Source organism: Triturus cristatus, chromosome 1_2 (genome assembly GCF_964204655.1).
Source record: "Triturus cristatus chromosome 1_2, aTriCri1.1, whole genome shotgun sequence".
Classification (NCBI taxonomy): domain Eukaryota; kingdom Metazoa; phylum Chordata; class Amphibia; order Caudata; family Salamandridae; genus Triturus; species Triturus cristatus.
The window spans coordinates 80,682,043-80,701,307 of NC_140580.1; the positions used below are offsets into that span (position 1 = coordinate 80,682,043).

The 19,265-nt window shown below is 41.2% G+C and overlaps 1 protein-coding gene across 1 annotated transcript in view; it reads right to left on the reverse strand.

Annotated features, from left to right (window-relative positions):
- LOC146866841 (scavenger receptor cysteine-rich domain-containing protein DMBT1-like) overlaps positions 1-19,265 on the reverse strand; it is a 279,548-nt gene that overhangs the window by 57,775 nt on the left and 202,508 nt on the right. The window contains exon 9 of the mRNA XM_085602366.1: positions 4,478-4,650. Within this exon, the coding sequence (XP_085458492.1) occupies positions 4,478-4,624 (147 nt within the window). The 5' untranslated portion in view covers positions 4,625-4,650. The remainder of the gene's footprint in view (positions 1-4,477; positions 4,651-19,265) is intronic.

A 19,265-nucleotide genomic window follows, 5' to 3' on the forward strand; every position in this document is an offset into this window, starting at 1 on the left:
AATTTACCTCCTTCTGTACAATAAATAAGCATCCCCAATAGGCGGTAATTTGTTGCAAATGCATGTTAGAATCGTGTTAATGAAAGTCATTCTTTAAGAGTTCACTTAAATGTTAACTAACACCTTTAATTTGTGTGTTAAACCATTTTGTGGTTAGGCTTGGATGATAATATTGGATCTTGTCTTTTTCTCTAGAAAACATGATCAACAGTCATCCTAAATTGTTAGATGAAAGAATTTATACATACATGTGTATATTTTCCCTTACAGTTTGTAGTAAATATTCTTCTTTTGGCTATTCACCCTTTCTGAGTGTAAATGTACTACAGTGTGGCGAATTACATGTACCTGCCCCCTGAAACCAGAGTATGGAGCCACATTTACGTGAGCAAGGTCCCAAACTTGACTTATAACCCAGAGGAAAGCACCAAGCATGTCCTCATTATGCAAACAGTGCAATATATAATGTTTTGTGAATCCATATTTGTAGCCTGACTTTTATGTCTTTGTCACTGGATTGGAGGCCTGCTGGCCCACTCATGTAAAGTCCTGCTTAACGCACCTGCCCATACTTTATTAATAACACCCCACATTTATATTATGCGTGTTTTGTATGTGGCCAATGTAGTACATGCATTATGTGTATGAGTGAACCCTATTATTGGAGTCATGTGCATCCATTTTAGATGCTCCTGGCCTTGTCTTGTGCACACAATGGAGTTGAAGTTGTTTAACCAGAGAGTGAAAGTGTATTGCTGACATTCCTGAAGCTGGCTGGAGGAGACCTAGGGACTGATATGATGGGAAAGGAGACCAGGTTTATTTAGAAATTAGTCCTTTTGCTGAGAGGAGCTTCTAATTAGGCTTCCTGGAGCACTGTAATTTAGTAGATGATGAGGGTGAAGAGTGGGGCTATCAACTGTTTTGAGTTCCTAGATACCAGCTTGCATGCTATTAGAAGGAAGAAGTCCTACTACTAGGGGCAGAGTTGTGGAGTTCCACAAAGAACTCAGTGGAATTCCTCTGAGTTCCATGTGCAGACTGAGTCTGCCACCCCTAGTGGTGATCTGCTTTGCCTACCATTATTCAACATTCCAAGTATTGTTAGTGTTTTCTATCTTTAAGGACACGCCTGTCATATGCAAATTATTGAGCCTTACATGGCCCTTTGCATCTTCTATTCAATCCTCCACTGCACACTCAATCTTTAATTCCTCATAGCTGTTTAGTAAAGTGCGTGGTTTGAGGCAGTAGCCCTGCCTACTGTTGAACAGGGTTGCCAAGCATCCACTGGTCATCTTTGAGAAAATGTAGTTTCACCTCAACTGCTTCAATTTTAGCTCTACTATCTCCAAGTTGCTGACCATTTCTCTAGCATTTGACCACTCAGTAAGGGGTAAAAAAATTCCCTGTTTACTCCCCCACAGCCTTCTAACCTTCCCAGTTGACACAGCATGAGTGATACTGTGCTCAGGCTCCCTTCTGCTCTCCCCTGAGCAGGACTGTCAACACTCGAGCCGGTGCCTGCTGCTCCTTGCACACAATGGCAATTTCTGGGTGCCTTATCTCCAGAAGGTTGACAGAGCCTGGGCAGAGACAATTATATGTCACTGAATTGACATCTATGGTTAGGACTTCAAAGGCTAGTATAGCTTGCCAGGGTGGACTGACAGATTTCGAAAAATACAGATGCATTTAGGAGTAGGACAAACGTCATGTGGATAAGTGGAACATTGTCTGCCCTATCTGCCTCCCTAAGGTACTATAATATACCACAAGGAGCCAGACTGTTTCCAGGCTAAAAATCAAGACATGGAGATGAAAACACAAGAGGCAGTGTAGTGATTGTAGGTGGGCAGAAATCACTTTTCTCTGTCTATGCCCACTAGCCCTCAACATCATGATGTGGCCCCAGAAGCTCAAACAATAATACTGAACACAGGTTCTGCATCCTTTTCAACATTTGTCCACATGCACAATTCGGGTACTTCTGTGAGAAGGTGCATGCCCTCTGGCACTGGAGCTCAGTCATGCAGAGTGGCGACCACAAGCCAAATTCTGAGCTGTGATGGCTGCTGCTCTTCTACTTGTAGTTTTAACAAATTATTATATGTGCATATACTCATTGAAAAAGGTGCACAACTCGTTACAGTGCTTATATATGCAGTTTGTTATACAGATGTATGACTCAGTTCCCACCTCATCGCTTTGTAGCAAAATCCCTTAAGGCATCATGTGAGCACTACAAAACAAATAACTATGCAGCACTGTGGTGATAAGATTGTAGTCTACTGTGGTCTGAAGCCAATCGCAGTTCTTGTAAGAGAGCTTGGCTTATTGTGGACCCAGCCACTTTTCTTCTGTTTTCTAACTGACAACAAGAGATGTAAACCAGAACTTTCCAAGTTGTTCATAATCCATTACCTTTTGCAGTCAGAAAGAGTGTGCCTCCCATCTGAAGCAACCGCAGTGCGCTCCTCTCCACCCTCTCCGCTTCCACAGCAGACCTTCTTCCGCAGCATCATGGAGTTGCACCCTCATACATGCACCTCCTCTGTGCACTTCAAAACGATCCCACTCTGGGTTCATGGGGTGGGTGTGGGGCACAGAAGTCTTGATGCTGCCTGGCAGAGCAACAGCATTTACTGCAAGCGCCACATTAACTGGCGAGTGATGCAACCACAAATCCCAGAGCAGGCATGAGAACCCTTCCTTACTGCACACCACAGACTGCACAAGGGAGGGCTGTGTCACGGCCGCTGCAATGCTAGGATCAGGCAAGCATTGCAGTAAAACTTCGCTACGTGGTGGGGGCAGAGTTTTTGGCTGACCTTCACATCTCTGTGAACTACGCCCGCGGTGCCAAGTTCACCGCCCACCCCTACTTACTACCCTGAAGGTAGAATGGCTATCCAGGAATGAGGTGAAGTGTGATTCCAGTGCGGTGGGTCTGCAGGAACGGAGGACTACTGAGAGCAAACTATATGCCTCGTTGTTAGAGGGTTGCAGAATCTCCTGGTATTCACGGTTGGAATCGAGAAGGCGCGGATGTTAAGTTGTGCGCTGGGGTATAACTGGAGCTGTGTAAAGTGACTGAGCCATTGTGCCAAAGGGCTGAGTGAAACATGACCCAAGCTGCTGTGCCTAGGGATCAAGTGCCACATAACATAACTGCTGCACCAAGAAGTAACCAACCATAGTGTTGCATGAGCTGTAGTTACTATACCCAGCCAGTGAGGCCACCAATACCTCACCTGCTGCCAAGGATCTAACTGACCCATGCTGCAACCTTCCAGAACTGCGCAGCCGAATGTCACTATATTGTCCACTGCAGCGACCCAGTGCTGTATTGAAATGCCTTCAACTAAATGACCGGCCTCAGATGCAATGCAAGGAAGGCCTAACCCTGATGTCTGGCTCATGCTCAGCCCCAGAAGCAGGGGGGTGCTTAAGCCAGAATGGAACAGGGCATCCACCAGAACTCTGCCCGATCAGCAGCCTTGCATCTGTTCTTGGGTGAGTAGCTGTTTACATATTAGGAAACTGTGCCCTATTAAAAGTACTCATGAGCTAATTATATCTACATCATGCCTCAAAGGGAAGATCTAGCTGAGTTAGAGGATGAGACCAGGGACATAGCGGAGAGAGGCATCAATGGACTCTAACTCCTGCATTCTACTGTGAACTCTGAATGTAGCTGTGTGGGATTTAGTCCTAGTGTGTAATAAACATACTTTTCTTTTAGAAAGTTAATTACTGTGTTGGACAATCCTTTTTTGTACATATGTGTGTATGCTGAGAGCTGAGCTTTAGCACCCCACACTACTTCTCCTGAGAAGCCTGAGACTGTTCTCCATCATTAACACTGAGATAGAAGTACTGAAGCCGTTGTACAGCTCTTGCATTCAGGAACACAGCTTTAGTTTGCAGAGCCACAGTAGGATGAACCCTGAGACATCAGAGGGAAACCCCTTCAATCCCTACAGTTGAGTCCCAATAGACCCTTGTTGCCCTGAGGGCCCTAGAGTGAAGTGAGGGGATGGATTTCTGTAACTTTACTCTCACTTGGAGACTGAAACCTTTAATCAACGTACTTTATTGTCAATCTCTGGTTGTAGAATTTCAAATACTAGTATTTGATGCATCTAATGGCACTAATCTCCTTGGCGCCTCTAGCACTTAAAGGAGAGCCCATTTGCATTTAGTCATAATGACATTCAGAGATCCTTACCCTACCTTCAGTCACATCTCAATTCTTCTAAATGGAGTTTGTGTTTCTAATTTGGATAGAAGACCCCAGTTTATGTGACCCTCCTCACAATTCATCCAACCAATCTGCGTTCGCTAATTGCAGCACAATTTGGCTCCACCGGAGTTCCTACGGCATTACCATGTGATAGGTGAACTCATTGGCATCAGTGAATGCTATGGGCATATTGTTTACAGAAAGAGCTCACATTAAGCATGCTGGTCTCACCTCTTTAATGGTTCCACAATCATTGAATGAAATGTTAAATATGACAGCTGTAGCTGTAATCTGTGGGAGACAGCTCTGGTCATTCAGGAACACATCTTCAGTATAGCCCAAGGATTCCAGATAGTGCCTTTTAATTGTGATAGACATCCGGTCTTTAGAACATTCCAGACCAACTAGAGATAAAGAAAGGGCATGAAGAAATATACAAACATAAATCTTTATCTTACTTGTTCGAAACAATTTCTGGGATTTTAATGTAACACTGATTCCTATACGTCCAAGTACTATTCAAACACTTGCTGCTTGTCTTTTGTAAAACAGCTCACTGTCCATAAAAACTCGGCTACTTTGAAAACTGTAGTATTTATTAAAATACCGTGCACATCACTAGAGGGAGCACCCTTTAAATACATTTGGAAAATGGACTATGGACTATTCTGCTAAATAAGTACCAATAAACATTCATACATAAATACATCATATCTCTGTAATCAGCGTCCATCACAAGATTTTAATAGTTGTCTAGGAAAACCCAAAAAGTAGAATATTAGATTTATAGATTCCTTTGCAAATTAAGCACGCATGTGTTGGAAACAGGAAAGCAAACAAACTTCAAACCGTGAGGCTGTATTGGTGCAGCAATCTCTAACTCAACACATTTAAAATCAAAAATTGGGAAAGCTAATAGGTTTGGGCATTTTAGTTGAATATTTTATTTGTTGTTATGGCAGTAATGGTTGGATTGGAGAAAAGTTGCTCTTAATTGCACTGCAGGTAACAGAAACCCCAGACCCTTTTTTAGTAAATGTGGCATTCAACAAAGAAAACAAATTGCAAGCGATTTAATCACAGTATGAGAAGGGAAAGGAACATGGCAAGGCTAAATCTAAGATTCTCTGGGTGTGCAATAGATCGGGGAAAAAGCAAACTATACAGGCGTTTGAGACAAAATGTTATAAATCTATTGACAGTACAGAACTGATTGAGCATGGAAAAGTGGGATCAATGCAGAGAAACAGTGGATACTTTATAGTCCAATTGAAACCATCCCTTGGCACACTCATTTGTACCCATCACATAGAAAGTGGCCTCAAGATATGCACCAAAACTCCAACGTGTCAGGAGCAACAGTTCATTTGCCAATGGTCTCCTATTATAATGTTACAGTAAACTGTAGCTGAGGAGGGGGTGACCTTTTTCCCAGCAGAGGCTCATCCTTCAGGGTGGAAGGGTCATGCCCCCCACCTTTTCCCCAACATAAATAGTGTCTGTCAGGCTGGAGAAAGATCAGCCTAACAAACACTCTTTATATTTAGGTCAGGCAGTCAGGTTCTTCGCATGTGGTAAATGCGCAGGCGCCTGGCTGCCTGAGCTGAACATTGCCAGGCTGAAGATGGCACAGCTCCTGTGGGCATGATCTCTTCAGAGTAGCAAAGCACCTCAAACCCTCTCCCTCATGATGAGGGGGAGCGTCATTAATAATCTCGGATCTGGGTACTTCAGTTTTTAAGCCTTGAAGTGCCTTGTGCTGAGTGTCTCTAGCTGACACCTTGTCACAGAGTGGAGTGGGGTCAGTAAATGTCACTGATCCCATCCCACTCGGTGCTGAGGTAGGGACTGCCACTTCCTCGCATTGGCTAACCTAAGGAGATGGCAGTCACAACTCTGCTGGAAGCTCAGAGGCTTCCCTCCAGAGATCCTGCAGAAGGTAAGTGTTATGTTTTTATTAAATGTTTGTTGTGGGGAAGCAGCCTTTACAATGCAGGCATTACCACGCAATGCCTTTACCACGCATCATTTACTGCGCATTGACTTTACAACACAATGCCTTAATATCACATGCCTTTACCACGCATATACCCTTATCACGCATGCCTTTACAATGCAAGTTAAGTGTATTTAAGGTTGGTAGGTAAGTATGTGTACATATATAAATATATCAGCGCGCTTGCCTTTGTTCCTCTATTCCACATGAAGAAAGCAAGAGTAGACCCAAATTCGTCTTAAGTGATTTTTATTTTCCAATCATCATGTCTCCATGACGCGTTTCGGCCGGAAGAGACGGCCTTGATCACATAACAGTGGCGGCATACCTCCTTATAAAGTGCAAAGGTCAGCAGTTTGTAGACATAGAAAACATACTACACATTTCGAAAATGCACAATAATTACAGCATAAATGCTAAAACCATGTTTAAAAATGTGTGTATATTATTACAATTGAAGTAACAACCATATATATATATGTGTGGTGTGTGTGTGTATGAAAGAGAGTTCCTGCAGCAGCCCTGTCGCATACACCATGCAGGATCAGTGCAAGTTTTGAATATCCAAACGGTCGGAATCATAGTATGTGACAAAGTATGTGACACCGAAAAGACTCGCACACATCTGTTTCGGAGTTCAATGAAGTTTAATGAGGCAATTAATTTCACCCAATCAGGAGCTTTGTCATGCCCAGTATGAAAAAACACCATCACCTTAAGATCGATGGATGTCATGTGACTTTAATAGACATGGCAAATTTGGAAACAAACAGTAAAAGTGCTTGTCATGTTACAGAAATACAATATAAATTGTAATTGTCTAATTTCGTTTTTGCAGGCATCTGAAAATGAAATAGTTTATAATTCATAATAAAATATATTCCTTGTTACTGCATCACAAAGTGAAATCGTTGTCATTGCCTCAAAGTAAACATTACATTTCCCTCATCCGAAAAATAAATGCAAAAATGTTGCCTGGCAGGTTATATTCTAATACATGAAGCAAAACAAATGCTGTAAATACATGTACATCGTAATTTGTTAAGCTTCACGGCTCCCCTTTCTTTAATTAAATTGCAAGAGCACCCAAAGCTGGTCCTAAGTAGGATAGGAAAAAGGGGGTAACCTTCTGCATGAAAGCCAAGTGGCTGCAGAGCCTAAACTCTCTATCATCGCGATACACATAGGACCTGACCCGGCTACCATGCCATACCTCACAATAGTAATTGCGGACACTAATGGTCAAATGCCAAGGGAAATAAAAGACTCGGGATGAAGGTGGTGTATCACAAAACCCAAACAATCGGAGGGGGGGAGGTCCTATTCATCCCATATAGGATAGTGACAGCCATATGGCTCACTGGGATCCAATTCTGGACGAAAAAAATAAATGCACTTGAAGAAATAGAAGTAAAAATGAAAAAAGCAATAAAATATTTCCAATATTTAGAAGCATGTGCTGGTGCCACAGCCATATGGCACTTGGTAAGGCTACTGCACTAAATACTGTAGGCCAAAATGTCTGTCACAAATGTATCCCTCTAAAAAAACATACACTGCACACAGAGAAATCTATCAAAAGTATTTTGTCTCCACTACCAGGACAGCCCAAAAATAAAATTGAAAATGAAAATAGAGCATGTAACTTAATCAGATGAAAGGATAGGATATCATGTGGTAGACCACTGTGGGAAACTCAGAAAGACCACATGACTCAAGCCAGAAATCTATATCAGCCGATATGGACAGGTAATTCTTCGTCCTCATTGAGTCCTCCCGGGGATTTATCCCAAGTAGAACAATGTACTCTGACTCCAACAGCCTGAGTTTCTTCTCCCTGTCCCCTTCTCGTGCACTCTTCATGACCCTGTCAATTCCAAAATAAGACAAAAGATCAGCATTTTGATTATGTACTCTTGCCCAGTGCCTTGCCACCGGGTAATTCACATCAACATTCTTAATGGCTCTATAGTGTTCCAACTCTGTTTTCTTCACTGGACAGGTAGCACTGCCCACATATTTGTAACGACATGGGCATAGCAAAACATACACGACAAAATCACTTCCACATGTGATGAATTTGTTAATGCAGCATTTTTGCCTGTAGGAAGTAGATAATCCCTTTTGTTGCTGCTCTCTTTATAAGCCTTGCACCATCTGCATTTGTAGAAACTATTCTGTTCATGTAGCCAACCACCTTGTGTCTCCCGTGTCTTTGTGTAACTGTGTACCAGGAAATCCTCCAACGACTTAGATTTGCGGTATGTTACTAATGGGTTGCGGGGCATGGAGCTCCCGATTACCTGGTCAGTTTAGACCTAATGCCAGTGTCTATTCAGTACTTTTCTGATGTAATCTGATTCACTATTAAAAGTAGTGATCAGTCTAGCTGTGTGGGGGTCCTGATCTTTTTTCCGTCTCTGAGTTAGAAGGCCCTCTCTTGTGACATGTGAAGCTTTTTTACTAGCTGCCCTGAAGGCCTTGTAGGGCTAGCCTCTTGCTCTGACTCTAGATGTTATGTGTCCCTCCTCTTCTTTACACGCCTGCCCAGTGTTGCAATTGTGCCTTGCCCTGAGCAGTTCTCCATAAGGGATGCTCCTTTTAAGCATGTTTGGATGATGACTACCAGTGTGAAGAATGCTGTTACCGTCTTGCTTTTACAAAGAAGGCTGATCTGTATTTTGTTATCAATTACCTTGACAGATACATCAAGGAAATCCATTTCCGTATCATGGATTCTGTGTGTGAACTTCAGATTGAAGTCATTGCGAGAAATGTGGAGCAGAAATTCATGCAAAGTGTCTTTTGTGTCTTCCCATTTAATAAACATGTATCTAGTTATCAAAGAAGAATATTCCCTTCTGTGTCAAGATTCACTTAAAAAAATTGCACTCAAGCATTAAGTGTCATAACACGTCTAATTAGATTAAAATTCTTTATTCCACACAATGCAAGCAAAAGAACCCGCTTTAGGTTGCATTTAATTTGAAATACATTTAAAAATCACCATATTGATGTAAATACTTCACAATGTCTGTAGTCACAATTTTTGATAAACATTTTACAAATATAAAATAGACACATATGTATTATACATTTACATATAAAACACAGCAGATATACAATATAACACTTAATCCAATATTTTTGCTCCAGTAGTGCTGTGATTCAAGAGACAGTAAACTTATCACTCTATTTTTTCATATGCTCATTTCCTGGTGTGTATTTCTCATATACACATAATACATGAGATGACCCTTTAAAAACAATATATCATTTCATTAGTCCATATGCCGACGCGTTTCGGTGTATCTCTGAATTCCTTAACACCTTCCTCAGGACTCAAATAATAATCATGACTTTTTCCATCGAAAACAGACCACATATCCAATAATATCTTTGCAGGGAGATTTCAATGGTGCAGATGAATTTAAATCAGTATGCACCTGTATGCGGATCTCATTTCTTCTTAGGTTATGTCAATGCGCCTCTGGAGTCAAGGCGGGGCAATTTCACTCAATCACAACAATTCAAATGTCCTTTTCCAATTTCATGTACCAACTATTCTTTTTTCCTTTTTTATCTCCTGTTTGTTTTCCAGGGCTGTCTTGGTTAGGACAGTTCCAGAATCCCAGCAAATGGAAACGCTGATGAAAATGATAAGGATTATCAACTTGATCTAATTGATAAAGAAGGTCGGACTTATCCTACAACAGAGATAGAGTAAATATTTATTAATCCTAACCAAGACAGCCCTGAAAAAAAAAGTAGATAAAAAAGGAAAAAAATTCCCTGCAAAGATAATATTGGATATATGGTCTGTTTTTATGGAAAATGTCATGTTATTATTTGAGTCCTGAGGAAGGTGTTAAGGAATTCAGAGATACACCGAAACTCGTCGACATATGGACTAATGAAATGATATATTGTTTTTAACAAGTTATCTCATGTATTATGTATATATGAGAAATACACACCAGGAAATGAGCATATGAAAAATATAGTGATATGTTTACTATCTCTTGGATCACAGCACTACTGGAGCAAAAATATTGGATTAGGTGTTATATTGTATTCTTGCTGTGTATATTTGTAAAGTATTTATCAAAAATTGTGACTACATACATTGTGAAGAATTTACATCAATATGGTGATTTTCAAATGTATTTCAAATTAAATGCAACCTAAAGCGGGTTCTTTTGCTTGCATTGTGTATAATAAAGAATTTTTATCTAATTAGATGTGTTATGACACTTAATGCTTGAGTGCAATTTTTGGTTCAGTGCAACCTAATGCAAATATCATAATTTTTATTTGAAGTGAATCTTGACACAAAAGGGAATTTTCCTCTTTGATAAGTGTAACACTACCCAATCCCTATTGGTCCAACTAGGGTAAACTCTCTCATAATTTGGGATCTATGTATCTAGTCCAGAAAGCAATGTGTTTGGTACATCTCTCATTAGTGTTTACCCATACATGTTGCTCCTCTCACCATCCCATAAAGATGCAGGCGTAACCTAGAGCAAAGCAACTTGCCATGGCAGTCCCAACCAATTGACAATACCAAACTTAATTGAAAATGAAGGAGTTGTTCTCCACACAAAATCGTAACAGCTCAAGTAGCATCATGGAATGATCAAATCTGTGTAAAGATTCATCACAGAAAAAATGTCTGCAAGCTTGCATTCCCAGATTATGATCAATACATGTATTGAGGGATACAACATCCAAAGTGACCAAGGTGTAATTTCTTTGCCATGGTATGTCTGAAATTCTACAGATAAAATCAGTGCTGTCCCTGTAATATGAGGATAAAGATAAAAAGTAAGGTAGGGGAAACATTTGAAGAACACGGAGGTTTGTTCCAATAAATTACTGTAGGCAGAAATGATAAGTCCTCCCTGGTTTTGTGCTCTTAGGGCAACATGTAAAATCAGGGTACCACAGTTTTTTTACATGTAGAAATTGATGGTCCTCTTTGCTAAGAAGGCCCTTCTCTTTCCACCCCCTGAGAAGTGTGTAATATGTGTCAAAGAAAGTGCTGTTTTTGCAGTCACTGGTGTTGGGGAGCTGCCACTGTGCCTCCTTCAGATATTTGTTCACATCCCATAGTACCACATTTCCCCCTTTGTATGAGGGTTTAACAATGATATTGTGGTCTTTAGACAAAAGTGTCTAGGGCTTGTTTCTGTTCCTTTGTGAGATTGGTTACTGAACTTATTTCATATTGTCATCAGATCCCTGGTGACCTCCTCATGAAAGGTATTGATGGAGTCATGGGGTGTGTTAGGATTACATGTTGATCTAGGTTTAAAGTAATATACGCTTTTTCTGTCCTATTCCAGATTGAGTGATATCAAAAAGTCCCTTCTGAGATGCAATCAGTGTTTTCCACCTCTAAATCTAGCAGGGAGGCTAAACCAGGAATATTACTCCTATGCTCAGTGTGTCAAAAGTAGTATCTTGAACCGGGGCAATTGCAGACACCGTTGAGTTAATATTATTTTGAATTGTTGCATGAATATCTTTTTAAGTTTTAGTTTGCGTACAAAAAGAAAAATATCAATGTGTGTTCTGCAATAGTCCTGGTTTACTGTGGGACAGAAAGAAACGCCAAGTTCTAGTAATGACTGTTCTTCTTCAGTGAGCACAAGTGAAGTTAAATTGACAATGGTTAAATGGTTCTCACCCATTATTGTTTCCTTGTCTGCGTTGTGTTCTTCCCATGAGGCAGGTTGTCCTTTGTTGTAGTGACTTTTGCCACCTCTTCTGACTTTTTTGCTCTTGTATTGTTTCCTCCTCTTCCTCTTGGTGATCTCCGACTCGTTGTTGGGTTTGATTGCAAAAAACGACATTCGCCCATGGTGGAAAAAGTGCGAATTTCCCTGGAGAAATTCGAACACTGGTCCTCCGTGTCTGAGGAGTATTTATCAAATTCTGATTCAGAGGTGATTAGTTCCTGCTGTCTTTCTGCATGAACTTCCTTATTGCACCATCAACGTTTCTGGCAAAGGATAGGATACAGCCTTTTGTGTAGTTCTGATTGTCTCTGAGGAACTTCCTCCTTTTCTTAAGTTTAATTTCCTCCTCCTATTTTTCTAGTCTTGCTTCCATTTGAGGAAGAAAACTGTGAACCTCATCTCGTTCAGGATGCTCATCCAGTAGATCCTTCATTCTGGCAAGTTCTTCCATCACCTGTGCTAACTCCAACCTGTTGTATTTGGAGAGGAGCCCCATCATTTCTTTGCACGTTAAAGCTATCAACTGTGACCATCCCACCAAAGGTTTTGGATTTGAGTTCTGATAAGTTGAGGTAATTAGTATTCTCAGGCCTTGGGGTACCCTGCCTATTTCGATATAACTGTCCAGAGACATCTCTCCCCAGCACCTATTGATTTCTTTCTTAAGCAGTCTCTTGTATTCAAATAAAATCTGATTAATTATCTTTGTGGTCTCTGGTTCTCCATGCCTTCCAGTAGCTGTGCATGGCTCCTGTCAGTCATCATGATCAATCAAAAAGCGTGTGTGCTGCCTCTGTTCTTTTCTTTCGCATTTCACTCATGGTGTTATCAAATAGGAGCAGTCTTTCCAACTTTCTCAAATTTTTATTTATTCTCTCTGATTTTTGTACAGTGATTTCACCGGCAACAGTTTCCCAGCAGTGGAGAGACAAAGATACAAATATCCAGGTTATGAAACAGTGCTCCGTGCAGTGCAATACCCCTGGAGTATCCCTGCCTCTTCTTAAATCATGGTTGTTGCTGGAGTGTATTGTGAAGGTGCACACAGCAAAGGCATCCTGGCCAGCGGACAGACACCCCACATCCTCAGGCGTGATTCCAGCCCAAACCCTTGCAGATCCACCTGTTTGCCAGCAGATTCCTCTAAGTAAGGCGATCCACGGCGGGCCTTACTTGACAGTCAGAAGACATCGAGGTCAGAAGCAGATGCGGAGACTGGGCACAATTTCACCTGTGAGAGAGTTCCTTTCAGCAGCCCAGTTGCATCAACCATGGGGATCAGTCCGAGTTTACAGGTGCAGGACCCGTTTTGAATATCCAAAAGGTAAGAATCAAATTATGTGACAAAGTATGTGACACCAAAAAGACTCGCACACCTCTGTTTCAGATTCCAATCAAGTTTAATGAGGTAACGCGTTTCACCCACTCAGGGGCTTTGTCACGGCAAGTATGAAAAAACACTGTGCAACATCACCGTAAAACCAAAGGATGTCATGTGACCTTCATAGACATGGTAACGTTGAAAACAAACAGTAAAAGTGCCGGTGATGTTACATAAATTATAATTGACGCATTGTTTTTGCAAGCAACTGAAAATAAAATTGAATAAAATATGCATAGTTAATTATATTCCTTGTTGCTGTATAACAAAGATAAATATTCGTCATTGCCACCAAGTAATCATTCCATTCCCTCGTACAAAAAATAAAAGAAACATTGTTGCCAGACAAGTTATATTCTAATGCATAAAGCAAAACAAATGCTGCGATCAGGGAAAAAAAGTAAATAAATGTACATCGCAACTTGTTAAGTAAGCCGCACGGTTCCCCTTTCTTTAATTAAAATGCAAGTGTTCTGCTTCATATATTAGAGCCTGGCAACATTGTTCATTGTTTCATTGAGTTTTTGTACATATATATATATATATATAATAAGAAGCAACAGCGTTCCCCCGTTTCCGGAGCCCCAGGCCCTTCAGGGTGGCCTCACTACATGAGCACGGAGCAGCTCACAAACACCACACTGGCAGGAAAAACAATGTGAGGCCCAATACCTTGAGAGTTGCTTTATTTCAGAGTCTTTACAGAGCGTCTGTTTCCTTTTTCGCCCAACGTTTCAGCTATTTGCCTTGATCACGGACAGGAACACAAGCGCCCAGGTGCGCACAGGTGTTATTTAAAGGGTGTATCACGTGACTGCATTAGTAAGTACTACCGTTCCCAAAGTGCATTGTGCATATTTTTCAAATCATGGCATGGCAATCCAGAGTTATTTTGTTACTTCGGTGATAATAGCTGCTGCACAAGCACTGATATTTACAAGGAATCGTTTTCAAAGCAGGCAGGTGAGTTTAAATCCTTGTCGCAAATGTCTTTGAAGTATTTGGCTCATGAAAAGAAAGGCATCTTTCAGGCACGATTAAAGCAGGGAATCATCCCTCTTTAAATCCCTTCCACGCGCCATTCCTTTTGCTGCATTAGACATCCCTTCGTGGGTTGGAAGGCGCGAGTGAGCCAGGCTCCTCAATTAATATAATAAGAAGCAACAGCGTTCCCCCGTTTCCGGAGCCCCAGGCCCTTCAGGGTGGCCTCACTACATGAGCACGGAGCAGCTCACAAACACCACACTGGCAGGAAAAACAATGTGAGGCCCAATACCTTGAGAGTTGCTTTATTTCAGAGTCTTTACAGAGCGTCTGTTTCCTTTTTCGCCCAACGTTTCAGCTATTTGCCTTGATCACGGACAGGAACACAAGCGCCCAGGTGCGCACAGGTGTTATTTAAAGGGTGTATCACGTGACTGCATTAGTAAGTACTACCGTTCCCAAAGTGCATTGTGCATATTTTTCAAATCATGGCATGGCAATCCAGAGTTATTTTGTTACTTCGGTGATAATAGCTGCTGCACAAGCACTGATATTTACAAGGAATCGTTTTCAAAGCAGGCAGGTGAGTTTAAATCCTTGTCGCAAATGTCTTTGAAGTATTTGGCTCATGAAAAGAAAGGCATCTTTCAGGCATATATATATATATTACCTACTGGCGGTCGCCAGTAGGTAGTTATAGTTAGGACCCTGTTTCCATAGGAAAACCGCAGCATTCTATTTGGAATAACTTTGGCGCCGGTCGACGAATCCTCGCGAAATTTTGAAAACTAATGGGGCGCTCCGCTCTGCTCCTACCCTGAAAGTCTCGGGGGGATTCGTCAAGCGGGGGCTGAGAAAAAAGGGGGGTCCCAAAACGCGTTTTTCCCATGCATTTTTCCATAGGACCTTTAGACACAGCTACAGCCCGAACGGCTGAACAGAGTTACTTGAAATTTGGCATAGAGGTAGTCCTCAGGTCAAGGAAGTGCCTTTTGTAGGTCTGGTGTAAATCTGTTCAGTAGTTCCTGAGAAAATAGCATTTAAATCAATATATATATCTGTGGCAGCTTACGGTGCGCTTACGGTAAGCTTACGGTAAGCTTACCTTATGCGTACGGTGACGTGCGCGAGCGCGATTCTGATTGGCTGTTAGATCTTAGTAAACATTCGAATCGGTCGAAACCAGGAAGCGGCGGCCGCCATTTTGTGTGTTTCACACAGAAAAAAAAGGGTGATAACTTGAAAAGGGGGCAAGGAAGAGAGTTACAGACCCCCTAACATTTGAAAGGGGGTCAAAGAAGGACAGAAAAGTACAAAAAAAATTTATTAATTTTAAAAAAAATCGCGGGGTACGCGTACGGTAAGCTTACTGTAAGCTTACCGTACGCGTACGGTAGAAAAAAAAATAAAAAAAGAAATAAAATTCAGATTTAAGTGTTTAGATATTAGGGGGCTCTAAAAAAAGCTGTTGTGTTTATGAAGTGATTTGATTTTTTAGTGGTACCTACAAGTAAGTACCGATGCAGAGTCTAAGGTTCAAGAGGAAGACTCTGTTCCCTTCATCAGTGAAGTGTACACCATCTCCTCTATAAATGTCTTGCATGTCGTAACGCAAGTTGTTGTGGTAAATGGAACCCATACCATAGTCTCGGAGGAAAGCAGAAACAGATTTGTTGACGTGCTTTCTTGCTTTGTCAATCTACGGACAAAAATGATTGGACCAGTTCCATTTTTGCCTTTGGCATATGTTAGAATATGCAAAGGCAGTTTTAGGGAAAAGTGAAAACAGTTGTGCAAAGGTCTCCTTCATAATTATTACCAGACCTACCCCAGTCAAAGTGCCTAGGTCATTGCCACCACAGTGCACTATTATGAGGTCAGGGTGTTGGATTTGCATGAAGGATTTCACCAATGGCATCAATTGGTGCCAATTTAACCCTCTCTGACCAATCCATTTAATGTCTACATTTGGCAAAGCAAGGTCTCTCACCATACCTGTTTTCTCTGCATACTTTTCACTCCAGAAGACATAGCTGTGCCCTACAATCCACACTGTGAACATCTTAAAAGGAGAACTGGATGCACTCCGGAGGTGTCTTTCAGTAGAATGGGAAAAAAAATGAAAGACAGTTTGGAAATGGAGGCATACATATTTTTTTTTTTTTAAAAGAACTGATTGGCTGTTTCATACCATTCTACACTAAAAACTAGGCTGTATGTGTAAATTTATAGAAGCATGTTTTGTATTGGTACAGAAAAATGTGTTACCAAAGAAAAGTACTATGGATTTGCTGTTAGGTTTGAAAAGTCAAGCACTCCTGCTCTTTGGAAATGAAACATTGTGTGGTGAACTTCTGACCTAACTCTACACAGCAGTGTTTCAAGAGCTGTTGCTATGGTAGCAGGCAGAAGTCAAGTTGGGGGAAGGGCACTAGGCTGAAGTCAAGTTGGGGGAAGGGTACTTTTGGAAAAGGGTTGGTTTTCAACCAATAGAAATGTGTGATTACATTTGAAAAAAAGGGGGAAGCACTGAGATTTGAAATTAACATGTATATGTGTGGAAAAAGAGAGGGAAACATTGCCATTATCTGGTTCTGCTGAAAGGAGAGAGGTGTACAGAACAGAGATCCTGGCTCTGATAATCTGCTGTTTGAGTGCCACATTTCTTTCACAACTAACTAATTTTAAAGGTGAGTTAAGAGTTTGAGAGGGGATGTATATGGTAAATTAAGAAATGAATAATAGAATTGGAATTCCTTTTGTTGAAGTTGTGTTTATCGTTTTGTGTTTTGGGAGAAATTTAACCCCTTCAGCGCGGCGCGGATTTCCGCGCCGCGCTGAAGATTCCGTGCGCGGGCGGGGCCATGACGGAGCGGTTCCGTCATGCGCACAGCGCAACCGACGCACGTGACGGAACCGCTCCGTCACAAGCGTCGAACAGGTTAAATGTGAGGAACATGTAAAATAATATGGACTATTCTTTCACCATAAAATAAGGTGTATTGTTATAAATGAGGAATACTTTTAGGGTTTGAGGTTCCAGTCAGTAATGCAAATACATTCAGCATCACTAAGGCTGGTTGCCTTTGCTGGAGTGTAGTCAGTCACCCAGGTTACACATGTTTCTGGTCTCAAAAAGCTGTTTGGACATGTACTTTTTTCAGAATCTGAAAAGAGGATTCAAAATGTGTCAGACTGTAAAAGTACTTATCACTTGCAAAAAAAAAGAGTAGTAAGTGTGCTTTCAAATTGGCAAAGAAATTTCGTTTTCTGACTAATATGAAACCATGACTCTGTGTGCAAAGAGGAATTATAGACAGAGATTTATTGCGTATTACTCTGGTAATTTTACAGTTGCATTAGTAGGAAAGGGGGAGCTATTTTTTCTGCAGAAGCAGACTCTTAGCACACACCCAGCTGCTTATCTTGTGGAATCATGCATAGTATTCACAACCGAGTGGGGTTTGAGGTTGCAGTCAGTAATGCAAATACATTCAGCATCACTAAGGCTGGTTGCCCTTGCTGGAGTGTAGTCAGTCACCCAGGTTACACATGTTTCTGGTCTGAAAAAGCTGTTTGGACATGTGCTTTTTTAAGAATCTGAAAAGTGGATTCAAAATGTGTCAGACTGTAAAAGTACTTATCACTTGCAAAAAAAAAGAGTAGTAAGTGTGCTTTCAAATTGGCAAAGAAATTTCGTTTTCTGACTAATATGAAACCATGACTCTGTTTGCAAAGAGGAATTATAGACAGGGATTTATTGCGTATTACTCTGGTAATTTTACAGTTGCATTAGTAGGAAAGAGGGAGCTATTTTTTCTGCAGAAGCAGACTCTTAGCACACACCCAGCTGCTTATCCTGTGGAATCATGCACAGTGTTCACAACCGAGTGGGGTTTGAGGTTGCAGTCAGTAATGCAAATACATTCAGCATCACTAAGGCTGGTTGCCCTTGCTGGAGTGTAGTCAGTCACCCAGGTTACAGATGTTGCTGGTCTGAAAAAGCTGTTTGGACATGTGCTTTTTTAAGAATCTGAAAAGTGGATTCAAAATGTATCAGACTGTAAAAGTACTTATCACTTGCCAAAAAAAGAGTAGTAAGTGTGCTTTCAAATTGGCAAAGAAATTTCGTTTTCTGACTAATATCAAACCATGACTCTGTGTGCAAAGAGGAATTATAGACAGAGATTTATTGCGTATTACTCTGGTAATTTTACATTTGCATTAGATGGAAAGGGGGAGCTATTTTTTCTGCAGAAGCAGACTCTTAGCACACACCCAGCTGCTTATCCTGTGGAATCATGCACAGTATTCACAACCGAGTGGGGTTTGAGGTTGCAGTCAGTAATGCAAATACATTCAGCATCACTAAGGCTGGTTGCCCTTGCTGGAGTGTAGTCAGTCACCCAGGTTACAGATGTTGCTGGTCTCAAAAAGCTGTTTGGACATGTGCTTTTTTCAGAATCTGAAAAGTGGATTCAAAATGTGTCAGACTGTAAAAGTACTTATCACTTGCCAAAAAAACAGTAGGAAGTGTGCTTTCCAATTGGCAAAGATATTTCGTTTTCAGCCTAATTTTAAACCATGACTCTGTGTGCAAAGAGGAATAATAGACAGAGATTTATTGCGTATTACTCTGGTAATTTTACAGTTGCATTAGTAGGAAAGGGGGAGCTATTTTTTCTGCAGAAGCAGACTCTTAGCACACACCCAGCTGCTTATCTTGTGGAATCATGCATAGTATTCACAACCGAGTGGGGTTTGAGGTTGCAGTCAGTAATGCAAATACATTCAGCATCACTAAGGCTGGTTGCCCTTGCTGGAGTGTAGTCAGTCACCCAGGTTACACATGTTGCTGGTCTCAAAAAGCTGTTTGGACATGTGCTTTTTTAAGAATCTGAAAAGAGGATTCAA